At 51.3% G+C, this 27,050-nt stretch overlaps 1 protein-coding gene across 1 annotated transcript in view; it reads left to right on the top strand.

Moving 5' to 3' along the window:
• Positions 1-899: 899 nt before the first annotated feature.
• Positions 900-27,050, top strand: part of ube3d (ubiquitin protein ligase E3D) — a 209,451-nt gene continuing 183,300 nt past the window's right edge. Inside the window, exons 1-2 of the mRNA XM_038799326.1 lie at positions 900-991; positions 7,353-7,593. Of these exons, the coding sequence (XP_038655254.1) occupies positions 7,354-7,593 (240 nt within the window). The 5' untranslated portion in view covers positions 900-991; position 7,353. The remainder of the gene's footprint in view (positions 992-7,352; positions 7,594-27,050) is intronic.

Raw genomic sequence — 27,050 nt, 5'->3', positions numbered from 1 at the left:
TCCGCCGCTCTCCCTCCCTCGCCGCTCTCCCTCCCTCCCTCGCCGCTCTCCCTCCCTCCCTCGCCGCTCTCCCTCCCTCCCTCGCCGCTCTCCCTCCCTCCCTCGCCGCTCTCCCTCCCTCCCTCGCCGCTCTCCCTCCCTCCCTCGCCGTCTCTCCCTCCCTCTCTCGCCGTCTCTCCCTCCCTCTCTCGCCGTCTCTCCCTCCCTCTCTCGCCGTCTCTCCCTCCCTCCCTCGCCGTCTCTCCCTCCCTCCCTCGCCGTCTCTCCCTCCCTCCCTCGCCGCTCTCCCTCCCTCCCTCGCCGCTCTCCCTGTGTTTTATGTCGTCAATTTATTCAGAGAGAAAAAGTGTACGGTGGACTGTCAGCCATAGTATGTTCATTACTATTTTTTTGCAAATTCTTTGCTTGTAGCATATTTGTCAGTCAGATGTGAGGAGTGCACTTCAGTGAGTACTTCAGTCAGTCAGGACAGTAATTGAAACAGAGCTCGAAAGGACAGGGCTTGTTGGTGTACTGTTACTTTGCATGAAATGTAAGGGTTATTTTCCTGGAAAAGAAAAAAGTACTGTTCTAGGGAAAGTCTGCTGGTTGTTGTATCGGTATTGTACCACACAGTATAAAGTGTAACTTTGGGCTATTAATCCTGCAAGCAGATGTGGCCGGAAAAGTCTGTGCTGTTTTTAAGTGGCATGTTATTAATACTTTTAAGTAGGCAGATTATCTGGGGTCCATCAAACCTTTGACAAAACTTGTGTTTAAAATACAGAGAAAGTCAAGTTTGCCCGTGTTTGCATCTCGGTAATTCCCAAACTTTATTTTTTCTTTGAATGGGAAAATCTAAGTTTGCAGAGTTCATCCCCGATATTATCCAATAATAATTGGTGGTTTGTTCTTCTTTAGAGCTGGTTCCGACTGTGATCGAAGCCTTGAAGCCCCAGACATGCTGTGTCTTTCAGTGCCAAACCTGTGGACAATCTGTACTCCAGAAACAGTAAGGCACTTTTTCATTGATTTTTCATAGGGATGATGGTGGGAAAGCATTTGCAAACAAATGTAGTGTCGGTGCATAATAGTGTACTTAATACATTGTTCAATATTGGAAACTGTTGTGCGTCAGCCTCATCTCAGTGGCATCCTCTGATTCAGAAAGTTGTGGGTTCAATACCCATGGCGGAGTTAGGAACACATAATTTACACCGGCACATCAGAGCAGCTCTGATTGGGTGCCGCACTGTTGGAGGTGCCATATTTTGGATTGAAGTTAAACCAAGGCCTTGTCTTCTGTCTCGGGTAGACGTAAAGATTGTGCAACGCTTTTCAAAGGAGAGCAGAGGAGATCTTCTACTTCAGTGGCCAATGTTTAATTCCTTAATCAACAGCATTCACTCAGAATATCTGATCATTTACCTCATTGCTATTCGTAGGAGCTTGGCATGGGCAAATTGACTGCTGTGTTTCTCTACTTTACAACAGTGACCACACTTCAAATGTGTTTCATTGGTTGTGAAGCACTTTGAAAATCTAAGAGCAGGCCATTCAGCTCTCAAATAAGCTGTGTACTTGGACTCCCTTGTCTCTTTGGACCTCTAATGTTTCTTGTTTTTTCACACCATTAGGAAAGGACACTGTTTAACCCTTTTTTTTAGCTTCTGAATGGATGACTTCACTGGATGAAATCCATTTCCCATAATTGTGCCCATTCACTGAATCTATCGGTGTCGCTTTGTAACGTGTTTCCCTTTATACTGCCTACAATGCTGTTCATCTTTGTGTCATTGGCAAATCCGGATATGGGCTCTCTCTCCCATCATCTACATCATGATCTCGAGATGCCGGCGTTGGACTGAGTTGAGAACAGTAAGAAGTCTTACATCACCAGATTAAAGTCCAACAGGTTTGTTTCAAACACTAGCTTTTGGAGCACTGCTCCTTCCTCAGGTGAATGAAGAGGTATGTTCCAGAAACATATATATAGACAAAGTGAAAGATGCCAGACAATGCTAAGAATGCGAGCATTTGCAGGTAATTAAGTCTTTACAGATCCAGAGATAGGGGTAACCCCAGGTTAAAGAGGTGTGAATTGCCTCAAGCCAGGACAGTTGGTAGGATTTCTCAAGCCCAGGCCAGATGGTGGGGGATGAATGTAGTGGGGGATGAATCCAAGGTCCCGGTTGAGGCCGCACTCGAGTGCAGAACTTGGCTATAAGTTTCTGCTTGGCGATTTTGCGTTGTCACGCATCCTGAAGGCCGCCTTGGAGAACGCTTACCTGGAGATCAGAGGCTGAATGCCCTTGACTGCTGAAGTGTTCCTGCCTGGCGATTGTCGGGCGATGAACGGACATTCTGAATTCTCCCTCTGTGTACCCGAACAGGTGCTGGAATGTGGCAACAAGGGGCTTTTCACAGTAAATTCATTGCAGTGTTATGAGGGACATTATTAGGTGCCTTCTGTACGTTGCTGTCAACGATATCCATAGATATTCCCCAGTCCACTACTTAGTTACTGATGTGTTGGGTATGCTGGGTCTGCGAGGACTGGGTTTACCATAGCATTGAGAGAGACAGGCTTCCAACACTTGAAGAAATGCAACTCTATTTTATTGAACTCTTAACTATTAACATACTTTAACTGTGGGTTGACACTGTGCTGAGTTGACTGGAGACCTGAGGCTAACCTGGCAAGACTATCTTACTCCCACATGATGGATGTTCGAGTTGTTGCTCACAGGCTCTGACTGTCTCAGAGGCTGCATCCCAAGAGAGCGGGAAAACTAGTGCCCTCTGGCTTTATAGTGGCCGTGTCCTGTCTAGTGATTGGCTGCTGTGTTCTGTGTGTTCATTGGTCATCCTGTGTGTCAATCAATGTCTGTCTGTGCACCATCATATACTTGTGTGTATATTATGACAGTTACTTCTTGATAAATATCAACAAGGCTACTCAGACATGACTTCCCTCGGTTGTGAAAATGCACCTCGGTGGTTTTGAGAACTTATAAAGGAGCAGTGTGCCTCAGGTGAAATTTGTTCATTTTAGAATTGTTAATGATATAGCAAATTAAAGTGCTCTCCCTTCACTGGTTTCAATAGAAACAACATTGTCTTTCTGCTATTTAATCAGGGTAACTGAGCTTTCGTGTTCTCACTTGAGCCTTGACATTTTTATACGTCAGCAGTCGGTACTGATCTCCTGTTGGCACACTGTATGAAAGTGGAGTAGATAGTCTCACCAATACTGCCATTGTATCAGGTTAATTGTGCCTGGTGGCCGTGTCAAGCTGAAGACTTCACTAACCAATTTAAAAAGACACAGGAGCCAACATTTTTGGAACCCCTGAATAACTGTTAATGACGCTTAAAAAAGGAAAATAACACTGCATTCTGAACCTAGTCCACTGCTTACTTGACAGTATTTAGCCTTTGCAGCATTAAATGCTGACGAATCAGTAACAAAACTGTCGCCGTGCATGATGAAATGAAATGAAAATTGCTTATTGTCACGAGTAGGCTTCAATGAAGTTACTGTGAAAAGCTCCGAGTCGCCACATTCCGGCGCCTGTCTGGGGAGGCTGGTACGGGAATCGAACCGTGCTGCTGGCCTGCTTTTTAAAAGCCAGCGATTTAGCCCAGTGAGCTAAATCAGCCCCTATGATATTCCTATTGACAGCTTTTCATCTGATTTTTCATGAGCAATGACATGGGCAACCTGTCTGTAATGGTACAAATTCTGAGCTATTTGTCTTTGATACGATGGTAAATCTTTTGTGAAATGTACATTTATTATTTTAAAATTTGTTTATGGGATGCAGGCACCGTTGGCGAGGCCAGCATTTATTGCCCACCCCTACTACCCCACAGAAGGCGGTTGTGTGGTGGCTTCTTGAATTGCTATAGTCCATGTGTGGGAGGAACACCCACAGTGCAGTTAGGAAGGGAATTCCAGGATTTTGACCCAGTAACAGTAAAGGAACAGCAATCATGGGCGGGATTCTCCCCTACCCGGCGTGACGGGGGGTCCCGGCGTAGGGGAGTGGCACCAACCACTCCGGGGTCGGGCCTCCCCAAAGGTGGGGAATTCTCCGCACCTTTGGGGGCTAGCCCCGCGCCGGAGCGGTTGGCACCAGAAGACTGGCGCAAAAAACTGGCGCCAGCGGCCTTTCAGGCCCGCTGCCCGGCAGCGGGGCTGGCCGAAAGGCTTTCGCCGGTAGGTGCATGCGCCGGCGGTGACGTCAGTGGCCAACTGCTGCTGACGTCACCACCGGCGCATGCGCGATGTGGGTTTCTCTTCCGCTTCCGCCATGGTGGAGGCCGTGGCGCCGGCGGATGAGAAAGAGTGCACCCAGGGCACTGGCCCGGAGTCTGAGCGGGGGGCCCCGATCGCGGGCCTGGCCACCGTGGGGGCACCCCCCCGGCGTCCGATTGCCCCCCGCCCCCCCCAGGACCCTGGGGGCCCTGTCGCGGCGCCGATCCCGCCGCCACCAGAGGTGGTTCAAACGTCGGCGGCGGGAGAGGCCTCCCAGCGGCGGGACTTCGGCCCATCTGGGCCGGAGAATCGCCGTAGGGGCCTCGCCGATCGGAGTGGCGTGATTCCCGCCCCCGCCAATTCCCGGGTGGCGGAGAATCTCTGCTGAGGGTCGGAGAATTTTGCCCATAGTTCCCAGTCAAGATGATGTGTGACTTGGTGGGGCACCTGCAAGTGGTGGTGTTCGAATGCATCCCCTGCGCTTGTTTAGGTGATAGAGGTCACAGGTTTGGAAGGTGCTGCCGAAGGAGCTCTGTTGAGTTGCTGTAGAAGTAGTATACATTACTGTCACTGTGTGTCAGCGGTGGAGGAAGTGGACATGAATTAAGAGGATGGGGAGTCAATCAAGCGGGGGCTGCATTGTCCTGGATGGTGTTGAGCTTGTAGCCACCTGGGATGGCCACTTACAAAGGATCCCCGGAAATATGGCCACCTGCAAAGGACCATGGGAAATATGGTCAACCCAGGACTCAGACACTCAGAGCTTAGGTAGATTGGCAACTCAGATAACTAGACGCTATCAAAACCCCCAGCTACTTTGCATTCGAAGGGCCCATTTCCCCAGAACAAAAGACCTGTACTCAGGTAACAGATACAGAAACAGACTCATTGGCGCCACTCCCTTTGCTCAGGGACCCCAAAAAGCCAAAGTCAATGACCACTCAGGACACGCCCCGCCATCAAGCCACCCGCCCCTTTATTGGCCAAAATCGAAGGCAGTAATCAAAGCCTGCCGAATTATTGGGTCCAAAGCTAAGGACCGCCCAAAAGAGCGTGAAACCCCAGAAGGATAAAGAGAGACACAGCCATGTGTTCAGTCTCTCTTGGCTCCGGCCCTCGGTCTCTCTTGGTCCCGACCTACGCCTGAAACCAAGTGTAGCATCACGACCAGAAGACAAGTTCAAGATCAACGATTGCTACCAGACGGATGAGCCCAGCAGAAACTAAGTCACTTCTCCGGACCCAGCCATGCAAGATCCGAACAAAGGCCTTGTTCCTCTGCATAAAGCCGGGTGCCTGAAGTTAAGTACAGGTTGTTGTAGTGTTGGGTGTAATTTAGCTTGTAGTGTTTTATTTTGCATGTCGAAGTAATTCTTGTGTGTAAATAAACTATCATTGGACTGGGACTAACTGGTTGTTTGCTCTTTGATCGATATCCGGTAAAACCTCGTGGTGGTATAATTTGACACCTGGCGACTCTGAAAAGCAATATCATTAATAACTGTCATATCAGCATCCAGTCAAAAGGAGCAACATTATTGGCGTCTCCGGTGCGAATTGGCAACAAGGGGTGGCATTCTCCCCTACCCGGCGTGACGGAGGCTCCCGGAGTAGGGGAGTCGCGCCAACCACTCAAGGGTCGCGCCTCCCCAAAGGTGGGGAATTCTCCCCACCTTTGGGGGCCAGCCCCGCGCCGGAGCGGTTGCCACCAGAAGACCGGCGCAAAAAACCGGCGCCCCCGGCAGCGGGGCTGGCCGAAAGGCTTTCGCCGGCGCATACGCGATGTGGGGTTCTCTTCCGCTTCCGTCATGGCGGAGGCCGTGGCGGCCGCGGAAGGAAATAGTGCAGCCAGGGCACTGGCCCGGACTCTGAGGGGGGCCCCGATCGCGGGCCAGTCCACCGTGGGGGCAACCCCCGGGGTTCGATCGCCCCCCGTCCCCCCAGGACCCCGGGGGCCTGGTCGCGCCGCTGAGCCCGCCGTTCCAGAGGTGGTTCAAACCTTGGCGGCGGGAGAGGCCTCCCAGCGGCGGGACTTCGGCCCATCCGGGCCGGAGAATCACCGCAGGGGCCTCTCCGATAGGAGAGGCGAGATTCCGCTGCCGCCACTTCCCGGGTGGCGGAGAATCTCTGCCACGGCGGGGGCGGGATTTTAGGCGCCCCCAGGCGATTCTCCGACCCTGCTGGGGGTTGGAGAATTTCGCCTAAGATTCTTGAGTGTTGTTGGAGCTGCGCTCATTCAGGAAAGTGGGGGAGTATTCTGTCAGAATCCTGACTTGTGCCATGTAGGTGGTGCAAAGGCTTTGGGAAATTTGGAAGTGAGTTATTCGCCAGAATTCCCAACCCCTGCCAGGTTCTTGTAGCCACAATATTTAAATGGCCTTGTCCAGTTCAGGTTCTGGTCAATGGTATCCCGCAGGATTTTAACAGAGGGGGTTTCAGCAATGATAATGGCATTAAATATCCAGGGGAGATGGTTATATTTTCTCTTGTTGGAGATGGGCATTCCTTGGCACTTGTGTGGCACAAATGTTACTTGCCATTTGTCAGCCAAAGCCTGAATATTCTCCAAGTGTTGCTGCATTGGACACAGACTCCTTCAGTATCTGAGGAATCGCAAATGGTGTTGAACATTGTGCAATCATAAACAAACATCCCCACTTCTGACCTCATGATGGAAGGAAGGTCACTGATGAAGCAGCTAAAGATGGTTGGGCCGAGGACACTACCCTGAGGAACTCCTGCAGTGATGTCCCAGGACTGAGATGATTGACCGCCCATAACCACAACCATCTTTTGTGATCTAGGTACGGCTTCAACCAATGGAGCGTTTCCCCCCTGATTTCCATTGACTGGTTATGCTAGAACTCATTGTTGCCACACTTGGCTAAATAATGCCTTGTAGTCAAGGGCAGTCACTCATCTTTGAGTTTGGTCTTTATTCATGTTTGGACCAAGGCTATATAAAGGCTAGGAGCTGAGTAAGCTTACTGCGAGATAAGTCTTGCATTGATCACATAGCAATTTAGATTGTCATGATTTTGTTTTGCAGTTGAGACCCTATGGCATGCATGTCAGTTTCTATGACTCTAATGATGTGCTTATTCACATGTAGGATGTTTCAGAGAGTTCTACCATTGCCCAGCGGAAATTGGAGTGATTTGGTGGAACACTGGTGCTGCCATCCTGATCCATTTACAAAGGCATTACAGCCAAAGTTGGATGACTGTCTATTAGGTGATATGTTCCTGTTGGTGAATGTGGCGAGCATTGACAAAACTGCTGTGGACCAAGTGAAGACGAGTCAATCAGAGGCCAGGCAGAGCAAAGATAACACCGGAAACCATTTGACGCAGGTAGGAGCTTTGTTTTCAACAGATAGATACTTGATTGCGTTGAGAATATTAGTTATCAGGACATAAAAATGCTACATTTTATGTAAACCAGGTTGAAATCTGAATTTGCACTACTTTTTAAAATATAATTTAGAGTACCCAATTCCTTTTTCCCAATTAAGGGGCAATTTAGTGTGGCCAATCCACCAAGCCTGCACATCTTTGGGTTGTGTGGGCGAAACCCATGCAACCACGGGGAGAATGTGCAAACCCCACACGGACAGTGACCCAGAGCCGGGAACGAACCTGGGACCTCGGCGCCATGAGGCAGCAGTGCTAACCACTGCATCCTCCATGTTGCCCCTTGTATTTGCACTTCTGCTTTAATAGAAAAAAAGACTTGCGCTTATTCAACATCTTGTACAAACACAAGGGGCTGAATTCTCCGCAGCCCTGCGCCGAAATTGCGTTCAGAATGGCCGTTTATGATGAAAACGGGACCGACGCCGGGACTGGAGAATCGCTCGGGAATTGCTCCTCCTGACAAGCAACCCCCCCCACCCTGCGATTCTCCATGCAAAACTCGTCGAGTTCCCGACGGCGTGGTTCTAACCACGTATCGGCCATCAGGAACCTTGGATGGTGGCTGCGGACTCAGTCCGAGACCGCTCTGGTGGGTGGGGGGGCGAGGGGATCGATCACCGGTGGTGGGGGGGGGCCTCATGGACTGCCTGGGGAGCGAACGGGCAGCAAGGATCCACGGGCGCACGCGATCTTGGGGGTGCCTACATTTCAGAGCTGCCTCCGCGGTCCGAGTCCGCCATGGTGCTCGGCGCGGCTGCTGCAGGCCGCCGCCGCCGTGCGCATGAGTGTGGGGGGCCGTATCCGCAGCCAGAGCTGCGAGGAACACTCCAGGGCCCTGCCAGCCCCCTGCAGAAAGGAGAATCGCTCAGGATGTTCTTAAGGAAAATCAAGGATGAAATGCCAGCATTTTTAGCCTGGCGTGGGGACATAGCCCCATTTTTCGAGAATCCAATCCAGGATGCCCCAAAGCCGTTACAGTGAATTGTTATGGGCACAGCTGATGCTATGTTATTCAAATCCCAGAAGGGTAACGTGAAACAACTGCCCTTGCCTGTGCTAGCACTTGTGTAGTTTGAGGAGAGGTTTGAAATCCAGAAATTATGTCCCTGACTACATGTGATAATGTTATAACAAAGTGAGTGTTTATTAAGCAACTGGAAAAAACTGGAAAGTATATTTAAATAAGACAATGACTTTACAACCAATCTCAATTTAACTCCCTTCAGATGTGACTCTTCCCAAACTGTTCCCTCACACCTTATAAATTTTACAATCTATGAAAGACCAATAATCTTTGCCTCGCAGTGGTTTTAAATCTCTTGGGGTTGCTTCTGAGGCTAACAAGCACGTTTTCCAATCTGGCTTCTTTCACACTGCCTGCTGGGAGGTAAACAGCTATTCCTTGGCCGAGAAGTAAAACAGCTCCCCTCATAGGTTTCAGTATCTCCTTAAATATGTTTTTTCCTTTACTGTACCTAACTTCTTTAGAACTGCACTGTCCCAGACTTAATAAACTTAATTTTAGCTTTTAGAGCTTGAAAGAAAAGTAAACTTATTTTATCCACCTTCCCTCGGCCACCTTTCTTCCACACTTTGCATATCTTATCCATTGAATCCAAACAACCCATTCAGATCTATTCATGTTCTGTACCCATTCTTACCAAATTCCCTAAGGTAAACATCTGCTTGCAGTCTTATTAGGCTCGGTAACATATTAAATGCACAATTTAAATTCACACATTTTCCCTTGCCTTAGCCGTCTTATTAACAGATTAAAGTATGACCCAAAAAAAGAACATGCTCTAAATTTCTGTAATTCTGTTTGATAATCCTTGAATTTGGGAACAATTGAGTGCAACATGTTGATTCCCCATTATACTGTTCCATAGAGGTAGAAGGTTCACACCTAACTCCCAGACTCTGCAAAGTTTGAGGCATGCCGATGGGTTCTCCCAGGAGAATAAACACTTGTTTCAAAAAATTAGAGATGTACATAGGGAGGACCCAGCTTGAGTTGGTTTCGATCCCAGTTAATGTCCAGAGTGTCCAATTCTCAACTTTAAACATGTACTCCATGGGAATTCATATTGAAGCTCCTGGAACTGCCTTTTTACTTTTGAAAATGGACACTCACAAAGTGGCTAAGGTGGCTGCCAAGGGTCAGGTGATCATTGCAACTTCAATACATCTATCTGCAGCTTTTGCAAAGTTGCTGATTGCATTATTATGGGAGGGGGGAAGGGAAGGAAAGCCTTTGAAATGAACATATATAGACAAATTTACTTGTGCGTCTGGGGTTTTAGCCAAAACACAAATCCCAGACCCCAGGTCTCCAAGTTTGAACTCTAAGAGCACGAGCAAAGCAGCAACCAATTTCTCTAATGTAAGGTGAAGGACTCATCCATTATCTTCATTGTATAGCACTGGCTTTGAGCCATTCTGAGTGGACAATAGCGGTATTGGTCATGTGACTGAAACCGGCTAGATATATTGGGTTTTGTCGATGAACATATGAAATAAGTGCAACGTGGACCATTCGATCTTCGAGCCTACTCCACCGTTCAATAAAATCGTGGCCGATCTGTCTGTGTTTCGAATTCCGCATTCCCATCTAACCTGATATCCTATGATTCACTCGCCAAACAAAAATCTGTCCACCACTGACTTAAAAGTATTCAATGACCCCACATGATTTCCCTTTCACAAAACCATGCTGACTCTTCCTGATAAGGATTTATCGGGTAGCTTGGCAGCACAGTGGTTAGCACAGTTCCTTCACAGCTCCAGGGTCCCAGGTTTGATTCCGGCTTGGGTCACTTTCTGTGCGGAGTCTGCACGTTCTCCTCGTGTCTGCGTGGGTTTCTTCTAGGTGCTACGGTTTCCTCCCACAGTCCAAAGATGTGCAGGTTAGGTGGATTGTTCTTGCTAAATTGGCCCTTAGTGTCCAAAAAGTTTGTGTGGGGTTACGGGGATAGGGTGGAGGGTGCTCTTTCCAAGGGCCGGTGCAGACTTGAAGGGCCAAATGGCATCCTTCTGTACTGTAAATTCTATGATTCATAAATTCTATGATAACCATGAGTTTTTCAAAGTGCCCAGCTATAAACTCCAGGCCCCAAGTGGGGAACAGAAATGAAGTGCCCTAAATTTCTCAATGGTTGGGGAAATAGGAAATAGGGGCAGTAGTAGGTCATAGTTCCATCGGAATGCAAAACAGCAACTGAGACCTCTTTATTCAAGAAGGGAGTGAGGCAGAAAACAGAGAACTGTAGGCCAGTTAGCTTGTCATCTGTCATGGTGAAGTTGGAATTGATCAGCAAGGAGTTTATAGCTGGGCACTTAGAAAAACTCAAGGTTACAGGGAAGAGTCAGCATGATTTTGTGAAAGGAAAATCATGTTTACCAAATTATTGGAGTTCTTTGATGGAGTAACGTGCACCGTGGATCAAAATTGAACAAATTAGATAATTTAACTTTAGATAGATGGATACGATGTAAGATTTTAAACTGTAGAAAGCCATGTCATGTATATACAGGTGAAGAACGTACACGCAAGAGAATAGACTTCCGGTTCCATTCTGAATCAAAATCTTGTTCCCAAAGAGCTTTAAGGGTAGAAAGTGAAGGGGAGTGCAGTGAAAAAATTAGGGAACATAATTTGGATATGAACTGCCGGACAAAGGATTTGGTTCTAATTTAATATTAGGAATATTTAATTTAGGAAGTAACAAACGAACTGTGCAATTTTTGTTGCGTGCAAAGCGTCTGATTTGTAAGTAGCTGAAGTTTCAGTGGGACATATATTTCCGAGAGAGAGTAAAAAGAAGCACAAATATTCTCAATATATATGTTAGCAAGGGTTTTGACATTTCCCGTGTGCCAAATGTGAAAGGCAGAATCTCCTAATAATTATGGTCAGGGCGGGGGGAAATTTAAACTGCCTTATTTCCCTGCTCTCTATCCGTCCAAGGTGTTTAACACACACACACACAGTTAGGTCAGAATCAGAAGGCTAATAGAAGGTTTCCTCTGAGGGGAGATTGATTTATTATAGGGTGATCCGTCTTTCGAGAGCGAGATGTCCACAAAAGGAGAAGGTACGTAGAGTTAGTTAGTCTTGGAGGAGCGCGTTAGTCTTTGAGGAGTGACATCCAAGGTTCCAGCAATTTTGATGAGGGCCATCAAAAGGGTTCCTAAATGAGCCCTTCTTTTTGAAACCATTGTGTTCGAATAGTTAATGCTTAAGCCATTAGCACTATTGTTGGATATTAGGATCTGCAAACGGCTGTCTTTGTTTGAAGCTGACTGGAGTAGACAAACCATTTGCTGGATCATTGTACAGTATTCGTTTGGCTGGAATGTTTATGTGATGCAAGGTGTGTTACGTTCCAGGATCTTTGAAGTGTCAGCCTTTGTTTGCTTTGAAAAGGCTCAGAAACTTCCAGAAGCCAGCATGAGACCAGCTGGAGCCACCTGATAGCTCAGCAATTGTCAATTTTGAAAAGCACAACAAATAACTTTATAAAGAAGCCCAGCTGACAAATATATATATTTTTTTCATGTCTCAGCTATGAAATAATGAAGCCGGAAATAAATGATTTGTATCAATAGGGCTGCATCAAGAGAGAGATTGTAGCCCAAAGTTTAGAAGAGCTTTTTGACATCTACCTTTTTTTGTAGTTTGAACCTGTGTTTTCTTGTCCTTTTCTTGCAATTTAGTCTGAAGAATTTTTTCTGGATTTGAATTTTCCATATAATTTACTATCTTTTATACTTTATTAGGTCTAATTCATTGCTTTTTTGAAAATCATCACCGATTATTGCTTTATTTTATGTCAATGGATCCAGTGGGTTGTTGGATTATTAGGCACTCCTGCCAAGGCAAGAGAAGTCTTTGTTGAAGATGCAGCAAGCTAGAACCATCTTTAAATTAGATTATTCATACATGCCTGGAAGTCTATGCCCCTATATATAAAGTATATACAGAAATAATGACTACTTGCATTTGCATAGTGCCTTTAATGTAATAAAACATCATAAGGTATTTCACAGGGCTATTGTAAAATAAAATCCGGCCCAGATATCACATTAAGAAGACACTTGGGCAGACAACCACAAGCATAGTCAAAGAGCAGAGTCTTGCCTGTGTTAGGGGAGGAAAATGAGATAGAGAAGTGGTGAGTTTTAGAACATAGAACAGTACAGCACAGAACAGGCCCTTCGGCCCTCGATGTTGTGCCGAGCAATGATCACCCTACTTAAACCCACATAACCCGTATACCCGTAACCCAACAATCCCCCCATTAACCTTACACTACAGGCAATTTAGCATGGCCAATCCACCTAACCCGCACATCTTTGGACTGTGGGAGGAAACCGGAGCACCCGGAGGAAACCCACGCACACACGGGGAGGACGTGCAGACTCCACACAGACAGTGACCCAGCCGGGAATCGAACCTGGGACCCTGGAGCTGTGAAGCATTGATGCTAACCACCATGCTACCGTGAGGCCCAAACAGGGAATTCCAGAGCTTAAGGCCTTGGCAACTGAAAGCACAGCCATCAGTGGTGGAGTGACTTTAATTGGGAAAGCTCAGGAGGAGCGCAGGTATCTCAGAGGGGTTTGAGCGCAAAGGGATTACAGAATAGAGACGGATGAGCCCATTGGAAAGATTTAAAAAAAGGATGAGAGCTTTAAAATTGAGGCATTGCTTAGCTGGGATCCAGTTTAAGTCAGGGACTGAAGGGGTGATAACTGACTTGGTGCAAGTTAGGACATGAACAGCAGAGTTTTTTGTCAGATCTGATTCGAAAAATTGATGTTGGATGCAACTGTGAAGAGGAATTCTACATCAGTGCATGAGGAGGCGGACCAGGAGTGCTCGCAAAAGAAGAAATAGGCGAACAGAGAAGGCTTGGGCTGGGGCTACAGTGAGAGAAAGCATGGGTAGTCCTGGCTTGACTACCCAGCGGTCGACGGAGCAGCTGATGCAGTTCATACAGGAGGGCTTCGCCAAGCAGAAACAGGAATGCTTGGACCCGATTAAGGAATCGATTACGCGGCTGGAACTCAGACTGGATGCTCAAGATTGGGCGATCCAGAAAGTGGAGAAGGAGCAGGAGGAGCACTGAGCTGCAGTGGAGTTGGAGGTGGGAATGTTGAGAGACCAATAGAAAAGACTTCAGTGGAAGGTGGAGGACTTAGAGAACAGGTCCTGCCGGCAGAACTTGAGAATCGTTGGTCTCCCAGAGGGATCTGAAGGAACGGACGCAGGGACATACATAGCGGGTATGTTCGAGAAGTTGCTGGGGAGGGGCCGTTCACCCGACCCCTTGGAGGTGGACAGGGCGCACAGAGCGCTCGCGAGGAAGCCGCGTGTGGGGGTCACCCCGAGGGCGATGGTGGTGAGATTCCACAGGTACTTGGACAAGGAGTGTATCTTACGGTGGGCCAGGGCAGACACGGAGTTGTAAATGGGAGAACAGCATCCTGCGTATATACCAGGATCTGAGCACGGACGTGGCCAGGAGAAGAGCAAGGTTCAACCAGATAAAATCAACCCTTTTCAAGAAGAAGGTCAAGTTTGGGCTACTGTATCTGGCCCGTCTTTGGGTCACTCATGAGGAGCACCATTTCTACTTCGAGTCGCCCGAAGAAGTGATGGACTTTGCTAGAAGGAAAGGGCTGGTAGCGGACTGAGGTGTTTGAACTGAACTTTGCTGTGACGTCCATGTTGAAAAAGTTTTTGTGTTTGGACGTTATCTGTAATGCCTTCTGTATTGATTTGGGGCCTGCGGCTGAGCTGTGTGAGTTAAAGTTTGTATTCGCACTGATGGGGGATGGGGGTGTGAATTTTTAGATGTTGGATCTTCCTTTTGATTTTCTTTGTGTTTTTGTTGGACAATTGAGTTGCGATTGATTTGTTTACATATGTCTGTCCGAACGGGGGGGAGGGGGGTGGGGAGGGAACAATAGGTGGGAAAATGTCTGGTGCCATGGGCGTGGGCCACCTAGCTAGCTGGGCGGGCTAGCTCACGGAAGCGCAGTGGGGGCTGAGCAGATGTTATGCTTGTTGAAGGGGGTGGTTTTCATAGTGCTGTTACTGGGGGGGTGGAGGGGGGGAATGTTCTGCTGACGGGGGAGGGACTTTCGCCGTAGGTCAAAGTGGATGTCGGGGTCGAAGGCTCCCTGGGGGCGGGCCTGAGGATACTGGCCCAAGAAAGGTGATGGCTGATCGGCGGAGGGGGAGGGGGGCGAGAAGGGAGGCTGATCACATGGAATGTAAGAGGGCTAGATGGGCTGATTAAGAGGGGATGCGTGTTCGTGCAATTGAGGGGACTAAAGGCGGATAGGACAATGTTGCAGGAGACGCACCTTAGAAAAATTGATCAGGTCAGATTAAGGAAGGGATGGGTCGGACAGGTTTTCCACTCGGGGCTGGACTCTTAAGACTAGAGGGGTTGCAATCCTAATCAACAAGCGAGTGTCATTCGAGACGGGAAGAATAGTTGCGGATGTGGGGGGGTTGGTACATCATGGTTAGTGGGAAGCTGGAAGGACTGCCGGTTGTCCTCATGAATGTGTACACGCCAAACTGAGATGATGTGGAGTTTATAAGGAGAATGTTGGGAAAGATCCCGGACCTGGATTCGCATAAGTTGGTCATGGGGGGGGGGAAACCTCAACACAGTCATTGACCCAGGGCTAGACCGGTCTAGCTCAGGACAGGCAGGGTGTGGCAATGGCAAAGGAGCTAAAGGGTTTATGGAGCAGATGGGGGAGGTGCACCCATGGAGATTTGGGCGGCCGAGACTGAAGGAGGTTTCCTTCTACTCGCACGTGCATAAAGTGTACTCCAGGATTGACTTTTTTATCCTGAACAGGGCTTTACTGACGGGGGTAGTGGACACTGGGTATTCAGCGATCACGATCTCGGATCATGCCCCGCACTGGGTTGACCTACAGATGAGCAAGGAGGGTGGCCAACGCCCGCACTGGAGACTGGATGTTGGACTTTTAGTGGATGAAGAGGTGTGTGGGTGGCTGAGGAACTGTATCCAGAACTATCTGAAAGTCAACGACACGGGGGAAGTCTCGGCGGCAATGGTCTGGGAGGCGCTGAAGGCAGTGGTTAGAGGGGAGCTGATCTCGATACGGGCCCACAGGGAGAAGGTAGACAGAGCAGAGACGGACCGACCGATAAGGGAAAACTACAGGTCGATAGGAGTTATGCGGAGGCCCTAGAGGCAGGGCCTCTAAGGGAACAACGGAGGCTACAGGCAGAGTTTGGCTTGTTAACTACAGGGAAGGCAGTGGAGCAGCTGAGGAAGGCGAGGGGGGCGATTTATGACTATGGGGAGAAGGCCAGCAGAATGGATGTGCAGCAGCTTAGAAAGAGGGAGGCAGCTAGGGAGATTGGGAAAGTAAGGGACAGGGATGGGAACCTGGTCGGAGATTCAGCAGGGGTCAATAAGGCGTTTAAGGAATATTACAGCAGGCTGTATGAGTCGGAACCCCCAGCTGGGCCGGAGGGGATGAGGCAATTCTTAGGGGGGGCTGAGATTTCCGAAGGTGGAGGAAGGATTGGTAGAAGGGCTGGGGGCCCCGATCCGGTTGGAAGAAATAGCAAAAGGGCTGGAGGCCATGCAGTCGGGTAAAACCCCGGGAGCGTACGGATACCCAGTGTAGTATTATAAAAAGTTCCCAGGGATACTGGTGTCAATGCTGATGAGGACATTTAATGAGGCAAGGGAGAGAGGGGGGTTTCCCCTGACAATGTCACAGGCCACTATCTCATTGATCCTGAAGCGGGATAAGGACCCGGAGCTATGAGGGTCCTACAGACCGATCTCCCTACTAAATGTAGATGCCAAACTGTTGCCAAGATCTTGTCCTCAAGGATTGAAGACTGCGTTTCCGGACGGATTGGGGAGGACCAGACAGGATTTGTTAAGGGGAGGCAGTTGGCGGCCAACGTAAGAAGGCTGCTTGAATGTAATTATGATGTCCCCAGAGGGTAGGGACATGGAGATAGTGGTCGCAATGGAATGCAGAGAAGGCAATTTGATCGGGTGGAATGGGGTTCTCTGTAGGAGGTGCTGGGGCGGGTTAGATTTGGACGAGGCTTCATCGACTGGGTCAGATTGCTGTATCAGGCTCCCGTGGCAAATGTTGTATGAACAAGTTGACATTGGGATATTTTAGGCTGCACCGGGGGACGAGGCAGGGATGCCCGTCTCCCCGCTGCTGTTTGCGCTGGCCATAGATCCACTGGCAATTGGGTTGAGAGCCTCAAGTGGCTGGAAGGGGCTGGTCCGATGGTGGGGGGCGTGGAACACAGAGTCTTGCTACACGCAGACGACCTGCTCTATATGTTCGCACCCAATAGAAGGGATGGAAGAAATGATGAGGATTTTGGGAGAATTTGGCCGGTTTTCGGGTTATAAATTGAACATGGGGGAAAAGTGAGATGTTCACGATCCAGGCAAGGGGGCAGGAGAGGAGACTGGGGGAGTTGCTGTTTGGAGTGGTAGGGGGAAGCTTTCGGTCCTAGACATCCAGGTGGCGCAGGAATGGGAACGGCTACACAAGCTTAATCTGGCCCGACTAGTAGACCAAAGAAGGAAGATTTCTGAAGGTGGGACACGCTCCCGCTGTCATTGGCTTAGAGGGTGCAGATAGTAAAAATTACGGTCCTCCCATGATTCCTGTTTTGTGTTTCAATGTCTCCCCATCTTTATTCCACGGTCCTTCTTTAAGCGGGTCAATAAGGTGATCTCTGGCTTTGTCTGGGCGGGTAAGACCCCACGAGTAAAAAAAGGGGATGCTGGAGCGCAGGCGGGGGGGATGGGCTGGCGCTGCCGAACTTCAGTGACTATTATTGGGTGGCGAATATAGCCATGATTAGGAAGTGGATGGGGGGGGGGGGGGGGGGGGGGGGGGGGGGGGGGGTGGGGGGGGGGGGGGGGGGGGGGGTCGTCGTGTGGGAGTGAGTAGAGGTGGCCTTGAGAGTCTGAGGGCTCTCAGGGGGCAATGTGGGAGACACGTGGGAGCGGAGGGCACATCGGTCTGGCCTCCAATCTGCAATAATCACCGGTTTGCCCTGGGGAGGCTAGATGGAGGGTTCCGGAGATGACAGAGAGCAGGGATTGAGAGGATGGGCAATATGTTTATAGAGGGGAGCTTTCCCAGCCTGAGGGTTGGTGGAGTAATTTGAATTGACGGGAGGGAACGAGTTTAGGTACCTGCAGGCATGGGACTTCCTACGGAGGCAAGTCTCAACCTTCCCGCTCCTACCACCAAGGGGATACAGGACAGGGTAGTTTCCAGAATGCGGGTGGGAGAAGGGAGGGTTTTGAACATTTATAAGGAACTCATGGGGTCAGTGGAAACACAGATCGAGGAGCTGAAACGCAAATGGGATGTGGAGTTAGGTGGAGAGTTAGAGGATGGTCGCTGGGCAGACCCATTGAGTAGAGTCAATGCGTCCACAGCATGTGCCAGGCTCAGCCTGATACAGTTTAAGGTTGTTCACCAGGCCCACATGACAGTGTCCCGGATGAGCAGGTTCTTTGGGGTAGAAGATAGACGCGCAAGGTGTGCAGGAGGACCAGCGAACCATACCCAATATGTTTCTGGGCATGCCCGAAGCTCAGGGGATTCTGGCAGGGTTTTTGCGGAGGTCATTGCCCAAGGTGTTGAAAACAAGGGTGACACCGAGTCCAGAGGTGGCGAATTTCAGAGTGTCGGAAAGACCCTGCAATACAGGAGGAGAAAGAGGTAGATGTTCTGGCCTTGCCTCTCTGGTAGCCCGGAGATGGATATATTAGCTTGGAGGGATTCAAAGCCCCCAAAGTTGGAGACCTGGCTAACCGACATGGCTAGCTTCTCTGTCTGAAGAAAATCAAGTTCGCCCTGAGAGGGTCCTCCTTGCTGGGATGGTGCTCAAATTCCTCAGGAGGTATGTAGGCCCTTTCCATTGTGGGGCACCAGTGTGAGTTGAACCCCACACTCAGGCAGCATTTTAAAGACAAAGGCATCCAGCTGCATGGATGTTCAAATCCACTTGTCAGGGATGTTTGACTGTCATGAATTAGTGGGGTGGATAGCTCTGACTGATGGAAGGCTTGCCGACTCTACATCACTTCTGACCTAGGTGCCCTCCAGGGATGTGCTAGTCATAATAATTTCATGTTTCACTCAAACCCGCTATGCTTCATCTGCCACAAGAGGCTGTCATTTTCTTGAAATACTACCTCATCCTTCCTTGACTCGTCAATTGTGCCAATGAAATGTGCAGAATTAAACCTCAGTGTCACTGATTGGAGCCAAGTTCTTAATCCTTTGAAGCTTTGGCCCCAGGCTTTGAATTCCAATGCTCATACAAGTGTTAACATTACACAGATGCTACTGATGTGTACCCCTATGCAATGCTTCTAGGTGATGTCGATCATCACTTTCCCCGTTCAAGATCATGACCGGGGGCATCTTTGAGGTGCCCCATGAGGATACAGATGCTGGTCCTATGCATCCACTCACCTGCCCTTTCACCTAACACCAGGATTAGGGGCGAACGGGGGGGGAATAGTTGGATTAAGGTGCCACTGAGACTCTCAAGGTCCACACGCCTCATCCAAGTGGAGTTGAAAGGGACAAGTGTGGGGAAGTGGCACAATCGTGGGAAGGAAGGGTGTGAAGTTCAGTCAAAAGGCACTATGTAAGGGAGGAGAGCATGGGTGGACGTCCCTGAGGTTAGCATTCCATCAGGCACCCTCATTGCTCACTCTGATGTTCTTTTCTGTGCATGGTTTTGGAGAACCATGGAGCCGGTCGAGTTCGCTATTTTACTCTGATCAATCCAGCAGCAACAGAGACATCAAAGTACTGCTGCACATGGCCAGGACCAGCTCCCTACAGAGGAGAGTAAGGCTGGCCCCGGAGCTGTTCCTGGGCGCAGCATCACAGATGGTGGCGCCTCGCAGGAGACCCTATCGGCAAAGGGTCTTCTGACATTGGATATCCTACCTGTAGATGCCGGTGTTTCAGTGCCGGATATTGGCACCACATGGAATGGGAGAGCACCTGTTGCCCGTGGCCTTTAAAGTTACCACTGCTCTGAACTTCCTTTCAGGTGTTGGTGACCTGTATAGTATTTTCCCATGCACACACATGCATAAGGATTTAACAGATGTCCTTTACGCGAGGGCCCACATGTATATAAACTTGGATCAGGACCAGGCGAGCCAAGACCCCAGGGCTATGGCCTCGCTACCGCTTAGCAGACATGCCTCAGGCACAGGTGTCATCGACTGCGCCCATTTGGCTCTGTGGTCTCTGGCAACAGGCGGTGCATCATGAACCACAAGGATTCCACTCCCTCAATGGCCCCAACCTGCCCCCTGTGCCGTCTCCATTGCCCCCAAATTTTGAGGGTAGCCGCCGCCACCGGACTCGTGGTATACCTCGTTGGAGGAAGCGGCAGCGGCGCCGTCACCAGCGCCGCCAGGCTCGTGCCCACACAGGACGCCATCTCCAACCTCCTCCATGCCGCCCCTTCCCCCTCCATTATCCACTTGCGTATCATTGCCACGTTGGCGGTCATCCGCATACAGTGACAGCCGATATTCCCCCCCCCCCCCCCCCCCCCCCCCCCCCCCCCCCCCGCACTATCCCCCTCCAGTTCCTCAACTCCCTCAGCGCCATGGCCAAGGGTTCAATCGCCAGCGCAAAGAGCAGGGGGGACAGGGGACACCCCTGCCTTCGTCCCCCGGTGCAATCGGAAATACTCTGACCTCCTTCTGTTGGCAGCCACACTCGCCACCGGGGCCTCATATAGCAACCTCACCCACCTGACGAACCCCTCCCCAAACCCGAACCATTTTCAACACCTCCCACAGGTACCCCCATTCCATCCTTTCAAAGGGCCTTCTCCGCATCCATCGCCGCCACTCTCTCCGCCTCCCCTTCCACTGCCGGCATCATTATAACATTCAAAAGCCTCCATACGTTAGAATTCAATTGCCTCCCTTTCACAGACCCCGTCTGATCTTCATGTATGACCTGTGCCACACAGTCCTCTATCCTCGTGGCCAAAATCTTTGCCAGCAACTTTGCATCTACATTTAGGAGTGAGATCGGCCTATGTGACCCACACTGTAGGGGATCCTTGTCCCGCTTCAGGATCAAGGAGATCAGCGCCCTAGACATCGTCGGAGGGAGAGCCCCCCCTTCCCCTTGCCTCGTTGAATGTCCTAACCAACAGGGGGTCCAGCAGGTCCAAATACTTCTTGTAAAATTCAACCGGGAACCCATCTGGCCCCGGTGCCTTCCCCGTCTGCATGTTCCCTATCGCTTTGACCAACTCCTCCAGTCCAACCGGCGCCCCCAACCCCGCCACCCGCTCCTCCTCCACTCAGAAACCTCAGCCGGTCTAGGAAGCTATCTATCCCTCCCTCCTCCAATGGGGGCTCAGACCGGTACAGTTCCTCATAAAAGCTCCTAAAGACCCCATTGATACCCACCGCACATCGCACCATGCTCCCTCTTCCATCCCTAACTCCACCAATCTCCCTAGCTGCCTCCTGTTTCCGAAGCTGGTGCGCCAGCATCCGACTCGCCTTTTCTCCGTATTCATATACCGCCCCCTGCGCCCGCCTCCACCGCGCCTCCGCCTTCCTGGTGGTCAATAGATCAAACTCAGCCTGGAGGCTACGCCGCTTCCTCAGCAATCCCTCCTCCGGGGCCTCTGCGTACCTCCTGTCCACCCTCACCATCTCCCCCACCAACCTCTCCCTCTCTCTCCTCTCCCCCCTCTCCTTGTGTGCCCTAATGGAGATCAGCTCCCCTCTAACCACCGCCTTCAGCGCCTCCCAAACCACCCCACCTTGCACCTCCCAATTATCATTAGTCTCCAGGTACCCCTCTATACACCTCCGGACCCGCCCGCTCACCTCCTCGTCCGCTAACAACCCCACCTCCAGACGCCACAGCGGACGTTGGTCCCTCCTCCCCCAACTCGAGGTCCACCCAATGCGGAGCGTGATCAGAAATGGCTATCGCCGAATATTCCGTGTCCTCCACCCTCGGAATCAGCGCCCTGCTCATGATAAAAAAGTCAATCCGGGAATAGGCCTTGTGGACAGGGGAGAAGAAGTAAAATTCCCTGGCCCTCGGCCTTGCAAACCCCCACCTCGTAAACCTCCATGGTCCACCCCTCCCATCTGGTCCATAAACCCCTCAGCACCTTGGCCGCCGCCGGCTTCCTGCCTGTCCTGGACCTGGAGCGATCAAGTGCCGGGTCCAGCACCATGTTGAAATCCCCCACCATTATTAGGCCTCCTGTCACAAGATCCGGAATCCGGCCCAACATACGCCCCTTAACCCCGCATCGTCCCAATTCGGGGCGTATACATTGACCAGCACCACCCGCTCCCACTGGAGCTTCCCACTTATCATCACATACCTACCGCCATTGTCCGCCACAATGCTCGACGCCTCGAACGACACTCCCTTCCCCACCAAAATCGCCATCCCCCCCGGTTTTTTGCATCTAAACCCGAATGAAACACCTGCCCTACCCACCCCTTTCTTAACCTTACCTGATCCGCCACCCTCAGGTGCGTCTCCTGGAGCATGGCCACATCCGGCTTCAGCCCCTTCAGGTGCGCGAACACCCGGGCCCGCTTGACTGGCCCATTCAGTCCCCTTACATTCCAGGTTATCAGCCGGATCAGGAGGCTACTCACCCCCCCCCTCCGCCGATCAGCCATAGCCCTTCCTAGACCAGCCACGTGCCCGCGTCCCCCGCACGGCCCGTTCCCCACAGCGGCAGACCCCCGCCCCGACCTCCTCTACCACCTCCAGCTCTCCCTTGGCCATTCCAGCAGAAACCCGGTCCCCCCCCCCCCCCCCCCCCCCCCCCCCCCCCCCCCCCTAGCTAGGTCTCCCCTAGCTGCGTTGCTCCCCCCATTGTACTCCCGTGAGTCAGATGACTCCTGCTGACCCCGGCCACTCCCGCCGCACCATCGACCCCCCCCCACCCCTCCCCCCACTGTAAAGCTTCCCCTCCCCTCCCTTGCTTACAAGCAGGCTCCCTTCCCATTCCACTCCCAGCGCGGGAAAAAGCCCGTGCTTCCCAGCTCCGGCCCCGCCCCTTTCAACCCTTAGTGTGGAAAAAAGCCCGCTCTTTCCACTCGGCCGGCCCCGCCTCCTCTGGCGCTGCTCCCTTTTCAAGCCCCATCCCACTAGCCCCATCTCAGCCCCCCCCCCGGTGAGGCCCCATCAACCCCTACTGACCATCAACCCACCAAGCTGTTTGCCTAACCCCCCCCCCCCCCCCGCACTCACGAGACCATCCGGCGGGCCTAATCAAAACAATGCCCTACCAACCCCCAGAAAACAAAGAAAGAACCCCCCTTCAGAACACAACAGTCTCCAACTATCCCCCGACCCTCAGTATGAGTCCAGTTTTTCGGCCTGAACAAAGGCCCAGGCCTCCTCCGGGGACTCAGAATAATGGTGTCGATCCTTGTAGCTGACCCACAGACGCGCCAGTTGTAGAATGCTGAACTTCACCCCTCTCCAGCACTGCCTTCACCCGATTGTAACTGGCCCTCTTCTTCGCCACCTCCGCACTCCAATCCTGGTAGTTCCGGACCTCTGCGTTCCCCCACCTGCTGCTCCGCTCCTTCTTGGCCCACCTTAATACACACTCTCGATCAGCAAACCGGTGGAACCGCACCAGCACCGCCCGTGGCGGCTCGCTAGGCTTGGGCTTCCTCGCCAGCACTCAGTGGGCCCCCTCCAACTCCAAGGGCCCCTGGAAGGCCCCCGCTCCCATCAACGAATGGTGACCACATAGGCCCCCATAGGCCCCCACATAGGCTCCAGCAGCTCTGCTTTTAGCTCCTTAAAACAGCGCTGGAACAGCTCCTGCTGCTCCTGCGCCCATTGCGTCCATGCTGCCTGGTGTCCGCCTGCCGCCATCTTGGTCCTCCTCCCTCGCACCTTTCTTTGCTGCAATGCCGCTTTTTTAAGCGCCCCGCTCCAGGTCCAAACCATACACCAGCAGGGGAATGTTGCTGTCCCCTTCCCACACCGAGAAACGTCGAACAAGCGCCGTTGCGGACCCTACAAAGAGCCCAAAAGTCCTTTGCTAGAGGGAGCTGCCGAACGTGCGACTTAGCTCCGCATAGCCGCAACCGGAAGACCCAACAGTTGCATCTTGGGGTGTTTGCAGACTCCTGATGTTTTTGAGAGAACAGCGGATGGAGGGATGACTCCTCGGGGGCAGGGAATGCCCACTCAAGAGATGAATAATAACGTCAGTACGGAGGCAACAAACACCTGCGGAGACTCACTACAATGAGGTTCGGGCGTCAACGCGAGTACTGGTCGAGCAGACGATTGAACTGCTCGAGATTCAATTCCAGTGCCTGGACCGGCCGGGGGTGACATCCAGTACAGCCCCCAGAGTGCGTCCTGCACAATAATAATAATCTTTATTGCCACAATTACATTAACACTGCAATGAGGTTACTGTGAAAAGCCCCTAGTCGCCACATTCCGACGCCTGTTTGGGTACACAGAGGGAGATTCAGAATGTCCAATTCACCTAACAGCACGTCTTTCGGGACTTGTGGGAGGAAGCCGGAGCACCTGGCGGAAACCCATTCAGACATGGGGAGAACGTGCAGGCTTCGCATAGACAGTGACCCAAGCCGGGAATTGAACCTGGGACCCTGGAACAGTGCTACCCACTGTGCTACCTTGTTGCCCATTGTGGTCTGATGCGCTCTCCACAACTTGGCGGTGCAGAGGGGAGACCGGCTTGACCAGGAGGAGATGAGGGACCGCCACATCTCCTCAGAAGAGACCGAGGAGGGCGGCAAGAGACAACCCAAGGAGGAGGACACGGAATGATGTTGGGCCATGCAAGTGCCCAAATGGAGTGCAGGGCTAGGGACGCCCTTATAGCCTCATGATTTGGGGATGCGCAGGATTAGAGAGTGAAGAACTTTTCATGACATCTCATCAGCACTGTGGTGCCAGAGACATGTTCTCGTGATGGTGCCCACGTTCATGGGCAGGGCGCTAAAGCCAGTGACCCGACTCTGCGGGAGAATGATGATGACTTGCATTGAGGACAGAGTGATGCTCCTTTTATCATGAGTCATTGGTCAGACTCCTGTCTGATAGAGAGCTGAATGTGTCCTGCCAATGAATGTGCTTATCATTGGGTTCAGAAATGCTGGATAACCTCTCACCTGCCGCAGCCTCCTTCGAAGTTAAAGGTTCTGTTGTTTTCCTTCAGCTAACATCTTGGGGAGTGCAGCCTCTCAACACGTTATCAGCCCTCGGCCTCCTCATCACTGGAGAAGAATGGCAGAAATGAGAGACCTGAGCATTGAAGTTTGGGTGGGGGGGGGGGGGGGGGGGGGGGGGGGGTGGGAGAGAAGAACCGTGCCAGCAGAAGCGCATCTTTACTGAGTCATCAGTGTGCAGTGTGGGAGGTGGAAGAGATGTAGCGCTGCCATTCTCACACTCCACAGGGATGGCATGCCGAGTATGTACATGATGCCATGAAATGACAGGATGGAGGATTTGCTGGTGAACTAAGTGATATTTAATACAAGAGCTACACTACAATGTTGACCTATCTGTACTAGTACCTTGGTTCACCTGTGCCCAATAGGTTTCTTACTCTTCTCACCCTCCCACTATGTCTAGGTGTATCCCCAGGATCTGCGGCTGAGGTTGTGACGGCCTGCTGCCTTCCACACCTTGCTGCCGGAGATGATCTTGGCGGGCATCCCTTGGGGAACCTGCACCTTGAGGGTCAGGGCCTACTTGCGGGCTGCATGGGTGTTGAAGTGCTACCTCCCTTGGTGTGGCGCTAACAGAGAGAGGGGGGTATCCGATGGGCTGGACACGTCCCCTCCCCCTCCCCCAGGCTGTCACCTGGCTGGAGGGCCTCAGGCTGTGCTCTTGCTGATCCTCTTAGAGATAAAGGGGCAGCTGAAGTGAGATCCAGAAGCCTCACTGTCCTCTGGTGCAGACACTCTTGAATTCCTACTAGTGCTTGCACCATGTAGTTGAAGCCTGCACCACGGAGCTGATGCCCCTAACCATGGAGTTCATGAGCTGAGCTGTGGATGTGGGCATCCCCCGCCATAGAATGCACATCCCACGTCAAAGTCTCATCTCAGTGTTGCCTCGTTGAGTCGGCAGTGACGGCACCATTCCTCGGGCAGAAGACAATGGGACTCTTTCCAGTCGGCCTTGCAGTCCGAGGAGGGCTGCCGCCATTCCCTTCCTGATGCTTGTGGACTCTGCCTTTGAAGCTCCAGCAGCTCTGGGACAACCAGACCCAGGGCCATGCCATCGGCCTGGGCTCAGCCCTCCGAGTACCGGGTTCTCGAGGATGTTCCTGCCTCTGTCTGCTGTGGATCACCAGCTGTGAGGTGCTCACCAGTCGTCTGCCTACTACTTATTCCACTGAAGTGGGAGTATCTTCTTTGAATTTTTTTACGGGATGTGGGCTTCGCCTGGCTAGGCCGTCATTTGTTGCTCATCCTAATTTCCCTTGAGAAGGTGGTGGTGAGCTACCTTGTTGAACTGCTGCAGTCCATGTGATGTAGTTCCAGGTCGTGCTGCATTTGCATGTGGACTTCTTTAGTGTTTGGGGAGCTGTGAAGGGTGCTGAACATTGTACAGTCATCAGCAAACATCCCCACATCTGACCTTGTGATGGAAGGAAGGTCATTAATGAAGCAGCTGAAGATGGTTGGGCCTGGCACACTATCCAGAGGGACTCCTGGAGTGATGCCAGGGGACTGAGATGACTAGCCCTCAACCACCACAACCATTTTTGTACTAGTTATGACTCCAACCAGGAGGATACGGGTGACAGACGTGACACCTTTTCTATGCTTGTCTCTGAGTTGTCTCCCTCAGAACTGCACGTGTCTGTGGTGTTCAGAGGGCGCGAGGATGGTCCGGGCTGGTCGACTGTCGCCATTATTACGACACCCTGGACAAGTGTACGGCCTGTTCCCACCACACAGACCACAAAGTCCCAACATAAGTGAATTAACTAATAATTTGTGTGTTCTCCTGAGATCTTTTAACCTGTCTCTGCTCCAATTAGTTACAGGCACCAGGATTAGAAGTAAAACATAAACAAACTGTTTATTTATAACAAAAGTAAAAGATGAACATATAATGAAATGATGGTCTACTACTCTACCTATTCCCCAAACCCCGTCCCACCCCCAGACACACACAAGACAAACATACGGTAGGGGTAGGGAAGGTTAAAAAATACCAGGGATTGGGGCGGCACGGTGGCACAGTGGTTAGCATTGCTGCCTACGGCGCTGAGGACCCGGGTTCGA

The sequence above is a fragment of the Scyliorhinus canicula genome, chromosome 6, assembly GCF_902713615.1.
Source record: "Scyliorhinus canicula chromosome 6, sScyCan1.1, whole genome shotgun sequence".
Classification (NCBI taxonomy): Eukaryota; Metazoa; Chordata; class Chondrichthyes; order Carcharhiniformes; family Scyliorhinidae; genus Scyliorhinus; species Scyliorhinus canicula.
The sequence above is the reverse complement of the archived record's forward strand: the minus strand, read 5'-3'. Positions and strand labels throughout refer to the sequence as shown.